Genomic DNA, 19810 nt, shown 5'->3' with positions numbered 1-19810 from the left:
CCCATCACCTACTTCACCCATCCCCCACCCGCCTCCCCTCTGGTAACCATCAGTTTGTTCTCTATATAGTTAAGAGTCTGTTTCTAGGCATTTTAAAAGGCACTTTAAATATGGAATGAGGATCATCTGCAGGAAGCCCAGTTTCATATTTAGGATGTCAGCTATAAGCAGTGAACCAGGATAGCACACAGTCTATCAGCAAAGTCCAATTTATCCATTTTTTTTCTTTTACAAATCTTGCTTTTGTGTCATATCTAAGAGAACTTTGCCTAACTGAGGATCACAAAGGAATTTCTTATTTTCTTCCAGAAGTTTGATTGTTGTAAAAACTGTCCTTTTTCTAGTATATTGCCTTTGTGACTGAAAAATCACCTTCACATGTACATGTAAACCTCTTCCTGGACTCTCTTCTGTTTCATTGGATCTCTTTGTCTATCTTTATTGCTAGCAAATCACTGTCTTGATTATTGTAGCTTTACAGTAGTGGATGTTGATATCAGATGGTGTTAGTCTTTCAGTTTTCTTAGTCTTGTTTAGATGTGTTTAGGTTATTTTAGGTTTTTGCATTTTCAATTTTTTCTAAAGAACCAGGTTTTAGTTTCATTGATTTTTCTCTGTTGTTTTTTCTTATTCCCATTTCATTGATTTCCTCTCTGATCTTTATTATTTTCCCTTTTCTACTTAATTTGGGTTTCATTTGCTCTTTTTTCCTAAGTCCTTAATGTAGAAGCTACAATATATAATCTGCAATAAATCCCATTGGTTGTATTTTTCAGTTTAGGCATTTTAATTTTCATTTCTCAAAGTTCAACTTGGATCTTTTTTATGTTTAATATGTTTTTTATATCTTCCTTCTCTCTGTTTAACTTTTGAACAGATGAAATGTGATCATAATAACTGTTCCTTATCTGCTAGTTCTAACATCTATGTCAGTTCTGAGTTATTTTGTTTGATTGATCCCCCTTATTATGGATTATATTTTCCCGTTTCTTTGCATGTCTAGTAATTTTTTGTTGGATTTCAGACATCATTACCTTTACTCTTTTGCTTACTAGATACATTTGTGTTTTCCAAATATTCTTTTTTTTTTAAAGATTTTATTTATTTATTTAACACAGACACAGCGAGAGAGGGAACACAGGCAGGGGGAGTGGGAGAGGGAGAAGCAGGCTTCCCGCAGAGCAGGGAGCCTGATGTGGGGCTCGATCCCAGGACCCTGGGATCATGACCTGAGCCGAAGGCAGATGCTTAAGGACTAAGCCACCTAGGCACCACCCCCCCCAAACATTCTTAAGCTTTATTCTGGGATGCAGTTGAGTTACTTGATGATAGTTTGATCCTTTGGGGTCTTCCCTTTAAGAAATGTTAGGCAAGACCCAAGTAGTGTTTAGTCTGTGGCTAATTCCCTCACTGATACCAAATCCTCTGAACATTATACCCAATGCCCCATGAATTATGAGGTTTTCCAGTTTAGCTGGTAAGATCAGGAAATGTTCCCAACCCTGTATGAATGCCAGGCACTGATTTCATTAATTCTTTTAGAGAATTATTTTCTCAGCCTTCAGCAGTTTCTTTACATACATGTGCTGATTGTCAAGTAGTACCTATGCATGTCTCTGGAGTTTTCTCCCTGTTCAGCTCTCTCTTCTATGGTACTTTGGTCATCCAAACTCTAGCTGTCTCAGTTTTTTAGACATAGTTTCATCATTTCAGAAAATTTATCAGGATCCACCTGAATTCTCCTTCTCGGTAGTCAGGAATTTCTCTCAAGGCAGTAAACTGGGGCAGTTGAATGGGTGTCATCATTTGTATTCCTTCTCTGGGAGTCACTGCCCTTTGTTGTCTTATTCCAGTGTTTTTTCACCTTTATTGGGATGTAATTGATAAATAACATTGTGTAAGGTTAGGGTTACAACATGGTTTGATACATATCTATATTATGAAATGATTACCACTAAGAGATTAGTTAACACAACCACCTCAACACATAATTACCATTTTTTTTTGTAGTGAGAACATTGAAGGTCTACTCTCTTTGAAATTTTCAAGTATACAATACAGTATTGTTAACTGTAGTCACTATGCTGTACATTAAATTCCCCAGAATTTATTCATCTTAGAATCATAAGTTTATACCCTTGACCAACATCTCCCCATTTTCTCCACCCCTCAGCCCTTGGCAACTACCAGTCTACTCTCCATTTCTGTCAGTTTTGATTTTTATATTTCACATAAAAGTGAGGCTCTACAGCATTTGTCTTTTTCTTTCTGACTTAGTTCATTTAGCTTAATGCCTTCAAGGTTCATGTGTATTGTTGCAAATGGCAGTATTTCCACCTTTGTTAGGGCTGAATAATATACCAGTGTGTGTGTGTGTGTGTGTGTGTGTGTGTGTGTGTACACCCAATGCCAAGACACACACTCACCATATATACCATATATTCTTTATCTGTTCATCCTTCAACAGACAGGTTTTTCCCATGCCTTGGGTATTGTGAATAATGATGCATTGAACATGGAAATGCACACGTTTCTTTGAGATACTGATTTTATTTCCTTTGGATATATACCCAGTAGGATTACTGGATCATATGGTAGTCCTGTTTTTAAATTTGTAAGGAATGTCCATACTGTTTTCCATAGAGACTGAATCAATTTACATTCCTGCCAATAGTGTGAAAGTTTCCCTTTTCTCCACATCCTTACTAGCACTTGTTATTTCTTGTCCATTTGATGACAACCATTCTAACAGGTGTGAGGTGGTATCTCGTTGTGGTTTTCATTTGCATTTTCGTGATGATTAGTGGTGTTGATCATCTTGCATGTACCTTTGCAAATGTTAGCCATTTATATGTTGACTTTGGAAAAATGTATATTCCAATCCTTTACTAATTTTTTAATCAGATGATGTTTTTTTTTCAGTTTACAGTTTTTGCTACTGAATTGCATGAGTATTTTATAGATATTTGATATTAGCCCCTTATCAGATATATGGTTTGCAAATATTTCCTCCCATTCAATAGATTCCTTTTTCATTCTGTTGATCATTTTGTTTGCTGTACAAAAGCTTTTTAATTTGATGTAGTCCCAGTTGTTGGTTTTTGCTTTTGTTGCTTATGCTTTTGCTATCATATCCAAAAAATCATTGCTAAGACCAGTATCAAGTTTTAACTTTTGTTTCCTTCTAGAGTTTTATGGTTTCAGGTCTTTTATTTAAGTTTTTAATCCATTTTGAGTTAAACTTTATGAGTGGTGGTAAGATAGGGGTCCAATTTCATTCTTTTGCATATGGTTATCCAGTTTTCCCAGCATCATTTCTTGAAGAGAACTATCCTTTCCCCATTGAGTATTCCTGGCTCCCTTGTTAAATATTAGCTGACTGCATGTGCAAGGCATTATTCCTGAGCTCTTGATTCTGTTCCATTAGTCTGTATATCTGTTTTTTTTTTTAAAGATTTTATTTATTTATTTGATACAGAGAGACAGACAGACAGACAGACAGAGAGCAAGCACAAGCCAGGGGAACAGCAGGCAGGGGAGAAGCAGGCTCCCTGCTGAGCAAGAAGCCCAATGTGGGGCTCGATCCCAGGACCCTGGGATCATGACCTGAGCCGAAGACAACTGTTTAACTGACTGAGCCACCCACGCACCCCTGTATATCTGTTTTTTTATGCCATGCCATACTGCTTTATATTCTACAGTTTGGTAATAGTGTTTGAAATGAGGAAGTGTGATGCCTCCAGCTTTGTTCTTTCTTAGTATTGCTTTGTCTGAATAGTGTCTTTTGTGTTTCCATACAAATTTTAGGGTTTTTTTTTTTTATTTCTCTGAAAAATGTCATTAGAATTATGGCAGGGATTGTGTTGAATCAATACATAGCTTGGGTAGTATGGATATTTTACAATGTTAATTTTTCTGATTTAAGAACATGAGTATTTTTCTATTTAGATCCTCTTTTATCAAAGTCTTATAATTTTCAGTGTACAAGTCTTTCACCTCCCTTTTATTCCTAAGTATTTTATTTTTTTTGGTACTATTGTGAATGGATTTTTAAAAATTTCTTTTTCAGATGTTTCATTATTAGTGTATAGAAATATAATTGATTTTTATGTTTCTTTTGTAACTTGCTACTTCACTGAATTTACTGATTAGTTCTAACAGTTTTTTTGGTGGACTCTTTAGGATGTTTTATATACAAGGTTATATCATCTGCAAACAGTTTTACTTTTTCCTTTCTGAATTGGGTGCTTTTTATTTTATTTTATATTTTTGCCTGATTGTTCTGGCTGTGAGTTCCAGTACTGTGTTTAACAGGAGTAGTGAGAGTGGGGTCTTTAGTGTTGTCCTGATCGTAAAAGGAAAAGCTTTCAACCTTTTCGCATTGAGTATGTTGGCTGTAGGCTTGTCATATATGGCCTCTTATGTAGAGGTACATTCCTTCTATACCCACTTTGTTGAGAAATCTTACCATGAAAGAATGTTGAATTTTATCAAATGCTTTTTCAGAATCCATTGAGATAATCATATGATTATTATAGTTTGTCCTATTAATGTGATATATCAGATTTAATCACATATATTGAACCGTCCTTGCATCCTAGGAATGAATCCCACTTGATCATGGTATATGATCCTTTTAATGTGCTGTTTTGGTGTGCTAGTATTTTGTTGAGAATTTTTTCATCTGTGTACTTCAGGGATATTGGCTTGTAGTTTTCTTTCCTTGTAGTGTCCTTATCTGGCTCTGGTAGCAGGATAATGGTGATCTTGCAAAATGAATTTGGAAGTGTTCCCTTCAGTTTTCTGGAAGAGTTTGAAAAGGATTATCATTAATTTTTTTTTTTTTTTAATGTTTTGTAGAATTTGCCCTTAAAGCCATCTGGTACTGAACTTTTCTTTGTTGGGAGATTTTTGGTTGCTTGCTCAATCTTCTTACTCATTATTAGTGTATTCAGATTTTTTTATTTCTTGATAGATTGTATGTTTTTAGGAATTTACTCATTTCTCCTAGGCAGTCCAGTTTGTTGGCACATAATTATTCCTAACAGTCTCTTACAATTCTTTGAATTTCTGTGGTACCAGTTGTAATGTCTTCTCTTTCATCTCTAATTGTTTTTAAGGTTTCAAATGTACTTTATTTCTTCAGTCATGCCATATTTTAATGGGTCCACAGTACTTTTACTTGGCATCAATTATGAGTTGGTTTTGAAGCAATTCAGTATTACACCAGCTGGGATGATTACTGATCTCTCCATTCCTTTGAGTTGACTCTGCCAACAGGAGACAGATTCCATTCTATTCCAATTTGTGTTGCTGTATATGTCCATACAGCAACACAGAAAGTGGCTCTACTAGCTAATATAGCATTGCCGTATTTGTCAGAGAAATCAGGTGTCCCTTTCTGGTGGCTCTATCTTGCCATTGTTTGCTGAGTGCTTTGAACTTGGAGACAACTTAGAGCATTTTTGGCCATGGGAAACATCATGAAGCTGAAGACAAAATGGTGGCAACTGCAGCTATTGGTTAGCTACAATAGCTAAGTCCCATTGCAAAGAGCCCTGAAAAACCTCTAATTTTTTTTGTCTTTTTTTTCTTGGTAAATCTAGCTAAAGGTTTGTCAGTTTTGCTTAGCTTTTCAAAAAACCAACTTTTAGTTTCATTAAGCTGTCCTATTGTTTTCCTTTTCTCCATTTTCTTTCTGCTCATATTTTTGTTATTTCCTTCCTTCTGCTTATTTGGAATGTTTGTTTTTCCATGTCCTTAAAATATAAATTTAGATTGTTTATTTGAATGTCTCATTTCTTAATATAAGTATTATCACTATCAACTTCTGTCTTAGATCTGCTTTTCTCTATCCCCTATGTTTTGGTATGTTGGTTTTCCATTTTCATTTGTTTCAAGATATTTTTTTATTTCCTTTTTGTTTTTTTTTCTTTGGCCCATTTTTTGCTCAGTAGTGTGGTTTTTTATTTCTACATTATTTGTGGATTTTCCATTTTTTTCTCCTGTTACCTAGTTCTAGTTTCATACCATTTGGTCAGGAAAGATACTTGGAATGATTTCAGTCTTCTAAATTTGCTAAGACATTTCTTGTGACCTAAAATATGATCTGTCCTGGAGAATGTTCCATATGTGCTTGAATGCGTATGATGCTGCTGTTGGTTGGAATGTTCTGTATGTGCCTATGAGGTCAATTTTGTCTAAAGTATAGTTTAAATCCAGTATTTCCTTATTAATTTTATGTTTGGATGATCAATCCATTGTTGGATGTGGGGTCCCCACAGTAGTAGTAGAGCCTGCTATTGTTGTCTGTTTCTCCCTTCAGATCTGATAATAGTTGCTTAATATATTTAAATGCTCTAATGTTAGGTACATATATGTTTACAACTGATATATACTCTTGGATGACTGACGTCTTTATCATTCTATAATGAACTTCTTTGTCTTTTGTTAACAGTTTTTTGACTTAAAGTCTATTTTTTTCTGGTTGTATAGTTACTCCTGCTCTCTTTTGGTTACCATTTTCATGGAATATCATTTTTCATCCTTTCACTGGAAGCCTATATGTGTCCTTAAAGCTGATGTAAATATTACAAGCAGCATATACTTAGATCTTATACTAGATCTTTTTTTTTTAATCCATTTAGCCACTCTATTCCTTTTGATTGGAGAATTTAATCCATTTACATTTAAAGTACTTATTGAAAGGTAAACACTAATGCCATCATATTATTTTCTGGATGTTTTGTAGTTTTTCCCCTCTTTCTTCCTCTCTTGCTATCTTCCTTTGTGATTGATGATTTTACTTGGTAGTAGTTTTTGATTGTATTCTCCTTATCTTTTGTGCATCTACTGTTGGTTTTTGTTTTGTGGTTACCATGAGAGTTACATGAAACATCTTATAGATATAACAGTCTATTTTAAGCTGATTACAACCCAACTTTGATCATCCAAAAAAACCTCTACCCTTTTACTCTCTCCCCACATTTTATATTTGGATGTCACAATTACATCTTTTTATATTGTATAGGGGTTAACAAGTTATTGTAATTATAGTCTGTCTTTTAACTTTTATACCAGAATGAAATGATTAAAACACTACCATATTACAGTACTGTAGTAGAATTTAGTTGTATACTTTCCTTTACTACTGTGTTTTATATTTTTATATGTTTTCATGTTACTAATTAGCATCTTTCCATTTCAACTTAAAGAACTTTTAGCATTTCTTATAAGGCTGGTCTGGTGGTGATGACCTCCCTTAACTTTTGTTGCTCTTGGAAATTCCTTATATCTACTTCATTTTTGAAGGACAGCTTTATCAGATAAAGTGTTCTTTGTTGGTAGTATTTTTCTTACAGCACTTTGAATATATCATCCCATTCTCTCCTGACCTGTAAGGTTTCTCCTGAGAAAGCCGCTGATAGCCTCATGGAGATTCCCTTGTATGTAAAGATTTTTTTTTTTCTCTTGCTGCTTTTAAAATTTTCTGTCTTTGATTTTAGATAGTTTTATTATAATTTTTTGGGGTTGAAACTTTAAAGGGGTTTTCAGGCTGCATAAACTTAGATGTCCAAATCTCTTACCAGATTTGGGAAATTGTAACTTTAAATAAGCTTTCTGCCCCTTTCTTCTCTTTTCCTTCTGGGACTCCAGTAATTATAGATTGTTTCTCTTATGGAATCCCATAATTCATATAGTCTTTTTCACTTTCTAAAATTTTTTCTTCTTGCCCCTTTAACTGGATAATTTCAAATGACTGCTTCAGATTCACAAATTTTTTCTGCTGCTTGTTCAGATCTACTGTTGAAGCTCTCTGTTGAATTCTTCAGTTCCATTATTGTATTTTCCAGTTCTAGAATTGCTTTTTTGTTTTATTTTATTTTTTTATGGTTTCTGTTTTTTTTGTTGAACCTGCCATTTTGTTCATGTATTGTTTTCCTAATTTTGTTTAGTTGCCTATCTGTATTATCTTGTCGTTACCAAATTCCTTTAAAAGGATTGTTCTGAATTCTTTTTTATATAGTTAATAGATCCTTTTTTAAATTTTTAATCATTTATTTTTTTAGATCTTTATTTCTTTAAGGTTAGTTATTAGAGCTTTATTAGTTTCTTTTGGTGGTGTCATGTTTACTTGATTCTTCCTGATCCTCATATTCTTATGTTGTCATTTGTTTATTTGAGGAAGCAGTTTCTTTTCCAGCCTTTGTAGGTTTGCTTTGGCAGGGAAAGACCTTCACCATTCAGCTCAGCTGAGGGTTCTTCAGGCAGCTGCTAGCATCTTCTGGCAAGCAGTGTGTGCCATCAGGGTCTCTAGTTGGATGGGGCCAATGTCTGTGCTCTGAGGTTGGTGGGGGGAACTGCCACTGTTCTGCAGTCAGGTGGGTCTGATGGCTGGGCTCTGCATTCAAGCATAACTGCTGGCTTGTGTCTATGTTCAGGCAGAGCTACTTGCTGGGCTTTGCAATCACATATGGTTGGACAGGTTGCAGATTGTGTTTCCTGGCAAGGTGGTATTGCTGGTTGCCCTCTGCGATTGGGCAAGGCCACATGCTGAACTCCGAATTTGCCTCTAGTCCCCAAGCTGTGCCCCCTGGCTTGATGGTGCCACTGGCTGGACTCTACATTCAATTAAGGCTATACACAGGGCTTTGCAACCAGATGGGAACTCAAGCTGTGCTCCTTGATCAGATGGGGCTGTAGGCTGTACCCCAAGTTGGATGGGGCTGCAGGCTAGGCTCTACGATTGAGCAGGCTACTGGTTGTGTTCTGCTGTTTGACAGTGTCTCTTGCTGGGCTTCCTGGTTGGGATTGACTAGCAGCTGTACCCCACAGTTGGATGGGACTGGAGGCTGTGCTTCATGGTCAGGCAGGGTTACCTTCTGGGCTCACTGGTCTGGTGGAGCCACAGGCTATGCTTTGTGATTAGGTGGGGTGACTGGCTGTGTATTCCCTCTGGGTGAGTCTGCAAGCTATGCCCAGCAATTGGATGGGGCTGTAGGCTGTCTGTGCTGTTGGATAGAGCTGTCAGGTTGAGCTCCAGAGCTGGAAGCTATGCTCAACAGTAGGGTAGTGCTGCTTGGGTTGGCTCCCTACCTGAATGGAACTGTAGAATGGGCTGTGTGGCTGCCTGGGATCCCTGGCCAGGATTCCCAGTCAGGAGCTGCTGGAGGCTGTGGGGGCTATACTTAGAAGTTTGATGGGGCTACTGACTTGCTTCACTGCCTAGGCAGGCCATAGGATGTATTGTATGCTGCCCATGGCTGCCTGGCATCTTTGGTCAGGCTTCTCTGTTGGGTGGGGCTGGAGACTATGCCTAGCAGTTAGGTGTGGCCAGTGACTTGTTTCTCTGCTCTAGTGGGCCATAGGATGTGCTGCATAGGCCCAGCAGCTTAGGGCAGGCTTCCTGCTTAAGTGGGGCTGGAGGCTATACTCAGCATTTGATCAGGGCTGCTGATTAGCATGCTTCTTGCGTAGGTGGGGCTCCTCACCAAGGTGTCCCTTTGACTGGGGACCCAAACCAAGAACTGCCATTTAAGCTCCCTGGCCAGTTGGAGGCACTAGCTCAGCTATGCAAATGATCAGAGCCAGGGTCTGGGATCTCTGCCCAGGCCCCACAACTAACAGGATCTTGTTGGCCAAGATCTGCACGCTTGTTGCTATGGGTCCCTTTCCCCTTCTCTATCTGTAGCTGATTCTCCCAGGAGTCTCTGTGAGGCATTGCTTAAGTGGAGCTCCCAGGAGGCATCAGGGATGCTAGGGAAGCTTGATGTCCACCTTGCACTCTTCCTTTTCTCACTGGAGAAACTGTAGGCCCAGGGGATCTCCTTGTGTAGCACTGCACTGACCTGGGGGAGGAACAATGCAGTCATAGTGAAACTGCTCCTCTTACCTTACTCTTTTTTTTTTTTTTTTAATTTTATTATGTTATGTTAGTCACCATACAATATACCTTTAGTTTTTGATGTGGTGGTCCACGATCCATTGTTTTCGTATAACACCCAGTGCTCCATGTAGTACGTGCCCTCCTTAATACCCATCACCGGGCTAACCAATCCCCCTCCCCCCTCCCCTCTAAAACCCTGTTTGTCTCTCAGAGTCCATAGTCTCTCATGGTTCATCTCTCCCTCCAATCCCCCCCCTTCATTTTTCCCTTCCTTCTCCTAATGTCCTCCATGCTATTCCTTATGTTCCACAAATAAGTGAAACCATATGATAATTGACTTTCTCTGCTTGACTTACTGCACTTAGCATAATCTCCTCCAGTCCCATCCATGTTGATGTAAAAGCTGGGTATTCATCCTTTCTGATGGCTGAGTAATATTCCATTGTATATATGGACCACATCTTCTTTATCCATTCGTCTGTTGAAGGGCATCTCGGCTCTTTCCACAGTTTGGCTATTGCGGACATTGCTGCTATGAACACTGGGGTGCATATGGCCCTTCTTTTCACTACATCTGTGTCTTTGGGGTAAATACCCAGGAGTGCAATTGCTGGGTCATAGGGTAGCTCTATTTTTAAATTTTTGAGGAACCTCCACACTGTTTTCCAAAGTGGCTGTACCAACTTGCATTCCCACCAACAGTATAAAAGGCTTCCCCTTTGTCCACAACCTCTCCAACATTTGTTGTTTCTTTCCCTTTACAGTTTTGCCATTCTAACTGGTGTAAGGTGGTATCTCAGTGTGGTTTTGATTTGAATTTCCCTGATGGCTAATGATGATGAACATTTTTTCATGTGTCTGTTAGCCATTTGTATGTCTTCTTCAGAGAAGTGTTTTTTCATATCTTCTGCCCATTTTTTGACTTGATTATTTGTTTTTTGGGTGTTGAGTTTGAGAAGTTCTCTATAGATTTTGGATACCAGCCCTTTATCTGTAGTGTCATTTGCAAATATCTTCTCCCATTCTGTGGGTTGCCTCTTTGTTTTGTTGACTGTTTCCTTTGCTGTGCAGAAGCTTTTTTATCTTGATGAAGTCCCCAAAGTTCATTTTTGCTTTTGTTTCACTAGCTTTTGGAGATGTATCTTGAAAGAAGTTGCTGTTGGTGATGTCAAAGAGGTTACTGCCTATGTTCTCCTCTAGGATTTTGATGGATTCCTCTCTAATCTGTTCCATTGGTCTATATGTCTGTTTTTGTGCCAGTACCATGCTGTCTTGGTGATCACAGCTTTGTAATATAGCTTGAAATCGGGCAACATGATGCCCCCAGCTTTGTTTTTCTTTTTCAACATTTCCTTGGCAATTCAGTCTTTTCTGATTCCATACAAATTTTAGGATTGTTTGTTCCAGCACTTTGAAAAATGTCATTGGAATTTTGATCGGGATGGCATTGAAGGTATAGATTGCTCTGGGTAGCATAGACATTTGAACAATGTTTATTCTTCCGATCCATGAGCATGGAATATTTTTCCATCTTTTTGTGTCTTCTTCAATTTCTTTCATGAGTGTTCTGTAGTTCCTAGAGTATAGATCCTTTACCTCTTTGGTTAGGTTTATTCTGAGGTATCTTATGGTTTTTGGTGCTATTGTAAATGGAATCGTTTCTCTAATTTCTCTTTCTACAGTTGCGTTGTTAGCGTATAAGAAAGCAACTGATTTCTGTGCATTGATTTTGTATCCTGCCACATTACTGAACTGCTGTATGAGTTCTAGTAATTTGGGGGTGGAGTCTTTTGGGTTTTCCACATAAAGTATCATGTCGTCTGAGAAAAGAGAGAGTTTGACTTCTTCTTTGCCAATTCGAATACCTTTTATTTATTTTTGTTGTCTGCTGTTGCTAGGACTTCTAGTACTATGTTGAACAATAATGGTGAGAGTGGGCATCCTTGACGTGTTCCTGATCTTAAGGGAAAGGCTCTCAGCTTTTCCCCATTGAGGATGATATTCGCTGTGGGTTTTTCATAAATGGATTTTATGAGCTTGAGGAATGTTCCCTCTGTCCCTATACTCTGAAGAGTTTTAACCAGGAAAGGATGTTGTATTTTGTCAAATGCTTTTTCTGCATCAATTGAGAGGACCATATGGTTCTTCTCCCTCCTCTTATTAATGTGTTCTGTCACACTGATTGATTTGAGATTGTTGAACCACCCTTGCATCCCGGGGATAAATCCTACTTGGTTGTGGTCGATGATCCTTTTAATGTATTGTTGGATCCTATTAGCCAGGATTTTGTTGAGGATTTTGGAATCCATATTCATCAGGGATATCGGTCTGAAATTCTCCTTTTTGATGGGGTCTTTGCCTGGTTTGGGGATTAAGGTAATGCTGGCCTCATAGAATGAGTTTGGAAGTTTTCCTTCTGTTTCTATTTTTTTGAAACAGCTTCAGTAGAATAGGTATTATTTCTTCTTTGAATGTTTGGTAGAATTCCCCAGGGAATCCATCAGGCCCTGGACTCTTGTTTTTTGGGAGGTTTTTGATCACTGGTTCAATCTCTTTACTGGTTATTGGCCTATTCAGGTTGTCAGTTTCTTCCTGTTTCAGTCTTGGCAGCTTATAGGTTTCCAGGAAGGCCTCCATTTCATCCAGATTGCTCAGTTTATTGGCATATGGTTGTTGATAGTAATTTCTAATAATTGTTTCATTTCCTTGGTGTTAGTCGTGATCTCTCCCCTTTCATTCATAATTTTATTAATTTGGGTGCTTTCTCTTTTCTTTGGATAAGTCTGGCCAGTGGTTTATCAATCTTGTTAATTCTTTCAACGAACCAACTTCTAGTTTTGTTGATCTGATCTACTGCATTTCTGGTTTCTAATTAATTGATTTCTGCTCTAATTTTAATTATTTCTCTTCTAATGCATGGCTTAGGCATTGTTTGTTGCTTTTTCTCTAGTTCTTTAAGGTGTAGGGTTAGTTGGTGAATTCAGGATTTTTCTATTTTTTTGAGTGAGGCTTGGATGGCTATGTATTTCCCCCTTAGGACCGCCTTTGCAGTATCCCACAGGTTTTGGACCAATGCGTTTTTGTTCTCATTGATTTCCATGAATTGTTTAAGTTCTTCTTTGATTTCCTGGTTGACCCAAACATTCTTGAGCAGAGTGGTCTTTAGCTTCAAGTGTTTGAATTTCTGCCAAATTTTTTCTTGTGATTGAGTTCCAGTTTTAAAGCATTGTGGCCTGAGAATATGCAGGGAATAATCTCAATCTTTTGGTATAGGTTGAGACCTGATTTGTGACCTAGTATGTGGTGTATTTTGGAGAAAGTTCCATGAGTGCTCGAGAAGAATGAGTATTCTGTTCTTTTAGGGTGGAATGTTCTGTAAATATCTATGAGGTCCATCTGGTCTAGTGTATCATTCAAAGCTCTTGTTTCCTTGTTGATTTTCTGCTTAGATGATCTGTCCATTGCTGAGAGTGGAGTATTGAGGTCTCCTACAATTAACATATTGTTATCAATATAACTCTTTATTTTGGTTAACAGTTGGCTTATGTAGATGGCTGCTCCCATGTTGGGGGCATAGATATTTACAATTGTTAGATCTTCTTGTTGGATAGACCCTTTCAGAATGATATAGTGTCCTTCTGTGTCTCTAATTACAGACTTTAGTTTAAAATCTAATTTTAATCTGATACAAGAATTGCTACCCGAGCTTTCTTTTGAGGTCTGCTGGCATGGAAGATGGATCTCCATCCCTTCACTTTCAGTCTGGATGTATCTTTAGGTTCATAATGAGTCTCTTGTAGGCAGCATATGGATGGGTCCTATCTTTTTATCCAATCTGCAACCCTGTGCCGTTTTATGGGAGCATTTAGGCCATTCACGTTGAGCTTGATTATTGAAAGATATGAATTAATTGTCATCATGTTGCCTGTGAAGATGTTGTTTTTATAGACTGTCCCTGTAACTTTCTGTTGTATATGACTCTTGGGGTCTTTCTCCTTTTATAGAACCCCCCTTAATATTTCTTGCAGGGCTGGCTTAGTGGTCACCTATTCTTTCAGTTTCTGCCGGTCGTGGAAGCTCTGCATCTCTCCATCCATTCTAAATGACAGCCTTCTGGATAAAGTATTCTTGGCTGCATGTTCTTCTCATTTAGTACCCTGAATATGTCTTGCCAGGCCTTTCTGGCTTGCCAGGTCTCTGTGGATAGGTCTGACGTTATTCCGATGTTCCTCCCTCTGTACGTAAGGAATCTCTTCCCCCTAACTGCCCTTAAGATGGTTTCCTTGGTTCTAAGATTTGCAAGTTTTACTATTACATGCCGGGGTGTTGGCCTGTTTTCCTTGATCTTGGGAGGGCTCCTCTCTGCCTCTAGGACACGAATGTTTGTTTCATTCCCCAGATTCGGGAACTTCTCAGCTACGATTTGCTCAAATACATCTTCTAGTCCTGTCTCTCTCTCCACTCCCTCCGGGATTCCAATTATTCTGACATTGGAATGCTTCATGGTGTCACTTATTTCTCTGATTCTATTTTCATGGATTCTGAGTTGTTTTTCCCTGGCCTCCTCTTTTCCCTTTTTATCTATTATACTGTCTTCCAGGTCACTTATTCGTTCTTCTGCCTCAGTTACCCTAGCTGTTAGATTATCTAGATTGGATTGGATCTCGATAGCATTTTCAAGTTCTGTCAATTCGGCTTTCATTTCTGCCCTTAGAGACTCTATGTTGCCATTACTTGATTTCTCCATTCTAGCCATTGTCTTCACAATTGCTAGCCTGAATTCCATCTCCGACTTCTTGGTTATATCTGCATCCATTTGTAAATCTGCAGCATAAGTCAAAATCTCTGAGTCTTTTCTATTTTGGGGGTTCCTCCTCCTAGTCATTCTGTTGATGGGTGTTTGAGGGAATGTATAAAGTCCAAATTACTGACCAGAACCCAAGCAAGATGCACCTGTTTTCTTGGGATCTTAGGGTTGCTGGCCTCTTGTTTTCCCAGCCTGTCTTCTGGGGGAGGGGCCTGCCACTCTGTTCCTCAGGCAACCCTGTTCTGGTGGAGTTGCCCTGCCCCCCTGTGGTGGGGGATGGGCTCCGTGGGAATCAGGTTTTGGGGCTTTTGTTCTCTGGTGGCTTTCCCTGGCGGCTTTCCACGTCTCTTCCACAAGTCAGAGCAGAAGAGACCACTTCCAACCCTCTGCTTCAGAGCAGAGAGACCGCAGTCTGTTCTTTAGTGAGCTCGCCAGGCCACACTGTCTCCGTTTCCGTCCGTGCTGCTATAAACTGCAGCGTCCAGGGTTGTGCGCCCGTCCGCAGCGCCCCCAGTCCTGCCTCCAGGTCGGGGCTCCTCTCTGCCCTTTGTGTTTCTAAAACCGCAAGCCGCTCCCAGTTCGCAGGAGCCACCCTGCCACTCGGGGTTTCTGCCCCGGGGGCTGCCCTAAAGTCATTTCCCCGCCACTACCGGTCGGCGAGTCTGTGCCCGGTCCCCAGCACGCGAGGCTGTCGCTCACCGGCGGTGTGAGATCCCCATGGCCAGGCACCCTCCGCTGCCATTTTTCCTCCAATATCTGCCCCCGGAATCACGTACCTCCTCTTCGTACCTCCTCTTCGTACCTCCAAACCAACTGCCTGCGATATTCTGTTTGTAGAGATCCAGATCTTCTTACATCTCAGGCTGGTTTCGTGGGTGCTCAGAAGTGGTCTGGTAGATATCCAGCTCAATTCTGGGGACCAGTTGAAATAGGGTGCCCTACTCCGCTGCCATCTTTCCTTCTCTCCCTCGTACCTTATTCTAATGAGGTTTTTCTCGGGTTTTGTGGCCCAAGTGGATGCTTCAGCCTCACCACCATATTCTGGGGTCTTCACAAATATCTTGTCTTTAGATAGTTGCTATTTGCCCTTTCCCTGAAGGGGACCGAAGTTGGGAACCACCTATTTTGCTATCTTTCTAGTGGCGGTCTCCTGATGCCAGTTTTATTAAACCATTGTTAAATACGTTTTGCCTGGGTTTTCACTCGTTTCAGGAATTATGGTAAATTTAATCTCTGTTGCTTCATCTTGGCCAGAAGATGTCCTATATATCTTTTGTAGAGTGAGTATGATTTCAAAAAAAAAAAACAAAAAACCCCTCAAATCCCAAATATACAGATAATGTCCTTGCAGATTGACTCTTTTCTGGATGGGTTTTGGAAAGAATAGTCCTTATTGTGTACTTTTTTTACACTGGCTTCTCCATTACTTTTATCTACAGTTTATCCACAGTTGGATTAGGTTATTGTATATTATAATGTAATATAAATTACTAGTTCATGTATGTTTTATTAAAATTAAATTGGACTTAGTACTTAATGGAAATCTGAAATGATTTTATGCTGTTTTTTTTTCTTGCCTATTTTACACTAATGTTTTTCATCAATATATGAAGAAATGAGATAAAAAGGAGAACCTAGACATATCTTTGTATTGTCTGAAATTTTCTGTCATTAAGATATGTTCTGGAAAAGGACATTCTTGTCCTATGGCATATTGCTGTCAAAATAAATTCAAGAGGTAGTAGTTTTATTCTGTTTTCAAATTATTACCTAGAAATCAGCCATCTAATTCAGAAAGAGATTAAAAGCCAAATTTTAAAAATTATATGCCAGGAAATGCCTCATTTATGAATGTATGCACATTTGAGCTTATAAATTGGGTAATTGTGCACCTAACAACTCTATATATTTTATCATTATTCACTTTATATGTATACAAATGAAGGCTTTGTAATTCAAATTTTGTAGCCTGGGATACTCATGATTAGAGAATCGTTATTTTTCATGCTGCTGTTCAATGTTAATGCATACAATTACAGAATACTTCATTTACTCTGGTAGAGCTATACCAAGAGCTTCTTTACTAAACATGTATTCTGAAGTGGTATAGGTACGTAATAGTTAATTTGGCTTCCTCTGCTATATAAAAAAGTGTTCGAAAACGAGTAAGAAATCTGTATTGGAGTCTTTGCATCAAATGACTGAATTGACATCTGAATTTCAGTTCTGCCAAGTATATTTTAAAAATTGTTTCCTTAAAATGATTGTGATAAGGATACCCCAGATATTTTGAGATTACAGCTCATCTCTAAAATGATTGAGCCCAGATACAATAGTCCTGAAAGTTTATTGCCAAATATTGTGCTAAGTACTTTTATAGATTTTGGAAGAAAAATCAGCCATTATTTAATCTTCACAATAATTACACATATGTGTATATACAGACAGATGTATGGATGTATATGTGTACGTGTGTTAGTTTTCTATTGCTACTGTAACAGATACCACAGACTTTGTGGCTCAAAACAATAGAAATTTATTCTCTTACAGTTTGGGAGCTGGAAGTCTGAAGTGAGTTTTACTGGGCCAAAACCATAGTGTCAGCAGGGCCATATTTCCTCTGGGAAACTCTAGGGGAGAATCTCTTCCCTTGCTTTTCCGGGCTTCTAAAGTTGCATTCTTCATATTTGTTGCTCATGACCCACCCTCCATCTTTAAAGCTTTAAAGCCACACCATCTTCTCCTCTTTTACAGTAAAATCTCCCTCTGTCTCCCTCTTATAAGAACCTTTGTGATTACAGTTAGGGCCCACCTGGATAATCCAGGACGATATCTACCCACCCCCCGCCCCATCTCAAGATCCTTAATTAATCATATATTTAAAGTTTCTTTTGCCATATAACGTAGCATTTATAGATTCCAGGATTGGGATGTAGATGTCTTTTATGGCTAAAATGGAGTACAGAATGTTGCCAAAGTCATATAAAAACAAAACATGTTAAGAACAAGTCCTGTTTGTAAGTTGTATGGATAGGTTGATAACATAAACAAGAAATCCTGGAGTTCCTCTGCTATGTTCCAACATTTTATGTTGTTGGCCGATATTTTTCATTTCTGATAGAAACAAACAGGACATTAATCTTCAGTTTTTCTCCTGATATGCTTCATCTCCTGGTCTTGTCTTATCCTTCTATAAAAGCAGTACTTAGTAATCTGAGGTCATGAGTTCATGAATTGGAGCACAGATTTACATAGCCTGATATTGTGGTTAATTCAGAAATAATTTGTATTTGCTATTTGAGCACAGGCTCATGTTCAGATACATGCTTTCTTATTTCCCTTAAGCCTTTTTGTCACCTCTCCTTCACCTTTGTTGCTCTTGACGCTAATGAAGAATTGACCACTTTGCTACTGATGGTGTTTTTCTAAGTAATATGATGAGAGTTTTTAGGACACAGTTCTAAAGATTCCTTTATTCCTAGAAGATCATAGATCTCTGAGCTAGATTATTTTTTTTCTGCTTTTGTTCAGTATCATTCCATTGTTTATGCTTTATCCTACACCTTTGGAGAGAAAATTTTATTTTGTACTTCTAATATATGGTTTGTGACTTCTAGAGTTACTGAGAAATATGTTGTAGCAAATAAGCTTTAATTCTGTTGCATGATTTATAAGCTAAATGTTTACATTTTCTTTTTTGAACTACAGGATACCAGAAGGTCCCATTGATCAGGGGCCAGCTTCAGGAAGGGTTCGTGCTTTAGAAGAACAGCTTTTGAAGGCCAAAGAACAGATTGAAAATTATAAGAAACAAACTAGAAATGGTAGGTGATTATGCAGTGTTTTCCCTCTTTAATATATTGATATTACCACAAATAATTAAAGACTTTCTTTCATCAAAATGTTGGGAATATTGATACTATTTATTCTTTGACTGCAGGTCTGGGGAAGGATCATGAAATCCTAAGGAGGAGGATTGAAAATGGAGCTAAAGAGCTCTGGTTTTTTCTACAAAGTGAATTGAAGAAATTAAAGAATTTAGAAGGAAATGTACTCCAAAGACATGCAGATGAATTTCTGTCAGATTTGGGACATCATGAAAGGTGCTATTCTTTTTTTTACATTTCATTTGGGCTTTGGTAAAGATTATAATCTAAGAATATAAACTGGAACTTCTGTTAATTTCCCTGCTGAATGGTAAGTGATACCTACCATATTTAGGAGAAGAGTACCTGAGGTTTCAAGGACAATAATTCCCAAACGTAGTTCATCAACTAAAACATATCACTGGAAAATATTATTTAAAATGTATTTCTATGGGCATCTGGGTGGCTCAGTCAGTTAAGCATCTGCCTTCGGCTCAGGTCATAATCCCAGGGTCCTGGGATCGAGGCCCACATCGGGCTCCCTGCTCAGCGGGAAGCCTGCTTCTCCCTCTGCCTGCCACTCCCCCTGCTTGTGCTGTCTCCCTCTCTCTGCTCTCTCTCTGACAAATAAATAAAATCTTAAAAAAAATTTTTTTTAAATAAAAATAAAATGTATTTCTAGAAATCTTTATATAATAAGCCCTAAGTAAACTCTGAAGGTAGTGATGTCAGCCAGTAAATACATTAAAATATCTTCCTGTAAATTTCCTTCATAAACAATCAATAATTGGAGTATGCAGTTTTTACATTACAGTATATTGGAACTCATACTGAGGCTGGAAGTTATGTTTCTAATTCAGACATTAAAAACTTTAAAATAGCACCTTTTTAGGATTCCTAATTAAAGGTTAACGGTTTTTTGATGAAAGGGTGCATTCTTTTAATTATTTTTCTACTTAGTTGCTAGAAATAAGAATCTGAAATCTCCTGTTAAGTATATTTCTTCTGTTTACACATTCCTGAAAATATGCAGTTTATCTTCCATAGAAAGGAAAACCTTTTGGTACTGGTGTATTCATGCAGAACACAGTGTATCTGAGAATCATTATAAATAAAATGAAATCTGTCCTTATGCCTATTATATATACAATTCTATATTCCCAGTAGGATTCTGGTGGCAATTACTGTCTCATTAGTGAACAGTAAAAGAAAAATTGTTGTATTAACACAACCTACCACTGTGAAGAAGAA

At 38.2% G+C, this 19810-nt stretch overlaps 1 protein-coding gene and 1 pseudogene across 11 annotated transcripts in view; one reads left to right on the top strand and one right to left on the bottom strand.

Moving 5' to 3' along the window:
- FUT8 (fucosyltransferase 8) overlaps nt 1–19810 on the top strand; it is a 330956-nt gene that overhangs the window by 208487 nt on the left and 102659 nt on the right. For all 11 annotated transcript variants that reach the window (XM_027571178.2, XM_027571180.2, XM_027571179.2 and 8 more), the window contains 2 exons: nt 18402–18517; nt 18634–18796. In XM_027571178.2, the coding sequence (XP_027426979.1) occupies nt 18402–18517; nt 18634–18796 (279 nt within the window). The remainder of the gene's footprint in view (nt 1–18401; nt 18518–18633; nt 18797–19810) is intronic.
- Nucleotides 5240–5491, bottom strand: LOC113909710 (annotated as a pseudogene).

This window comes from Zalophus californianus, chromosome 6, assembly GCF_009762305.2.
Source record: "Zalophus californianus isolate mZalCal1 chromosome 6, mZalCal1.pri.v2, whole genome shotgun sequence".
NCBI lineage: Eukaryota > Metazoa > Chordata > Mammalia > Carnivora > Otariidae > Zalophus > Zalophus californianus.
The sequence above is the reverse complement of the archived record's forward strand: the minus strand, read 5'-3'. Positions and strand labels throughout refer to the sequence as shown.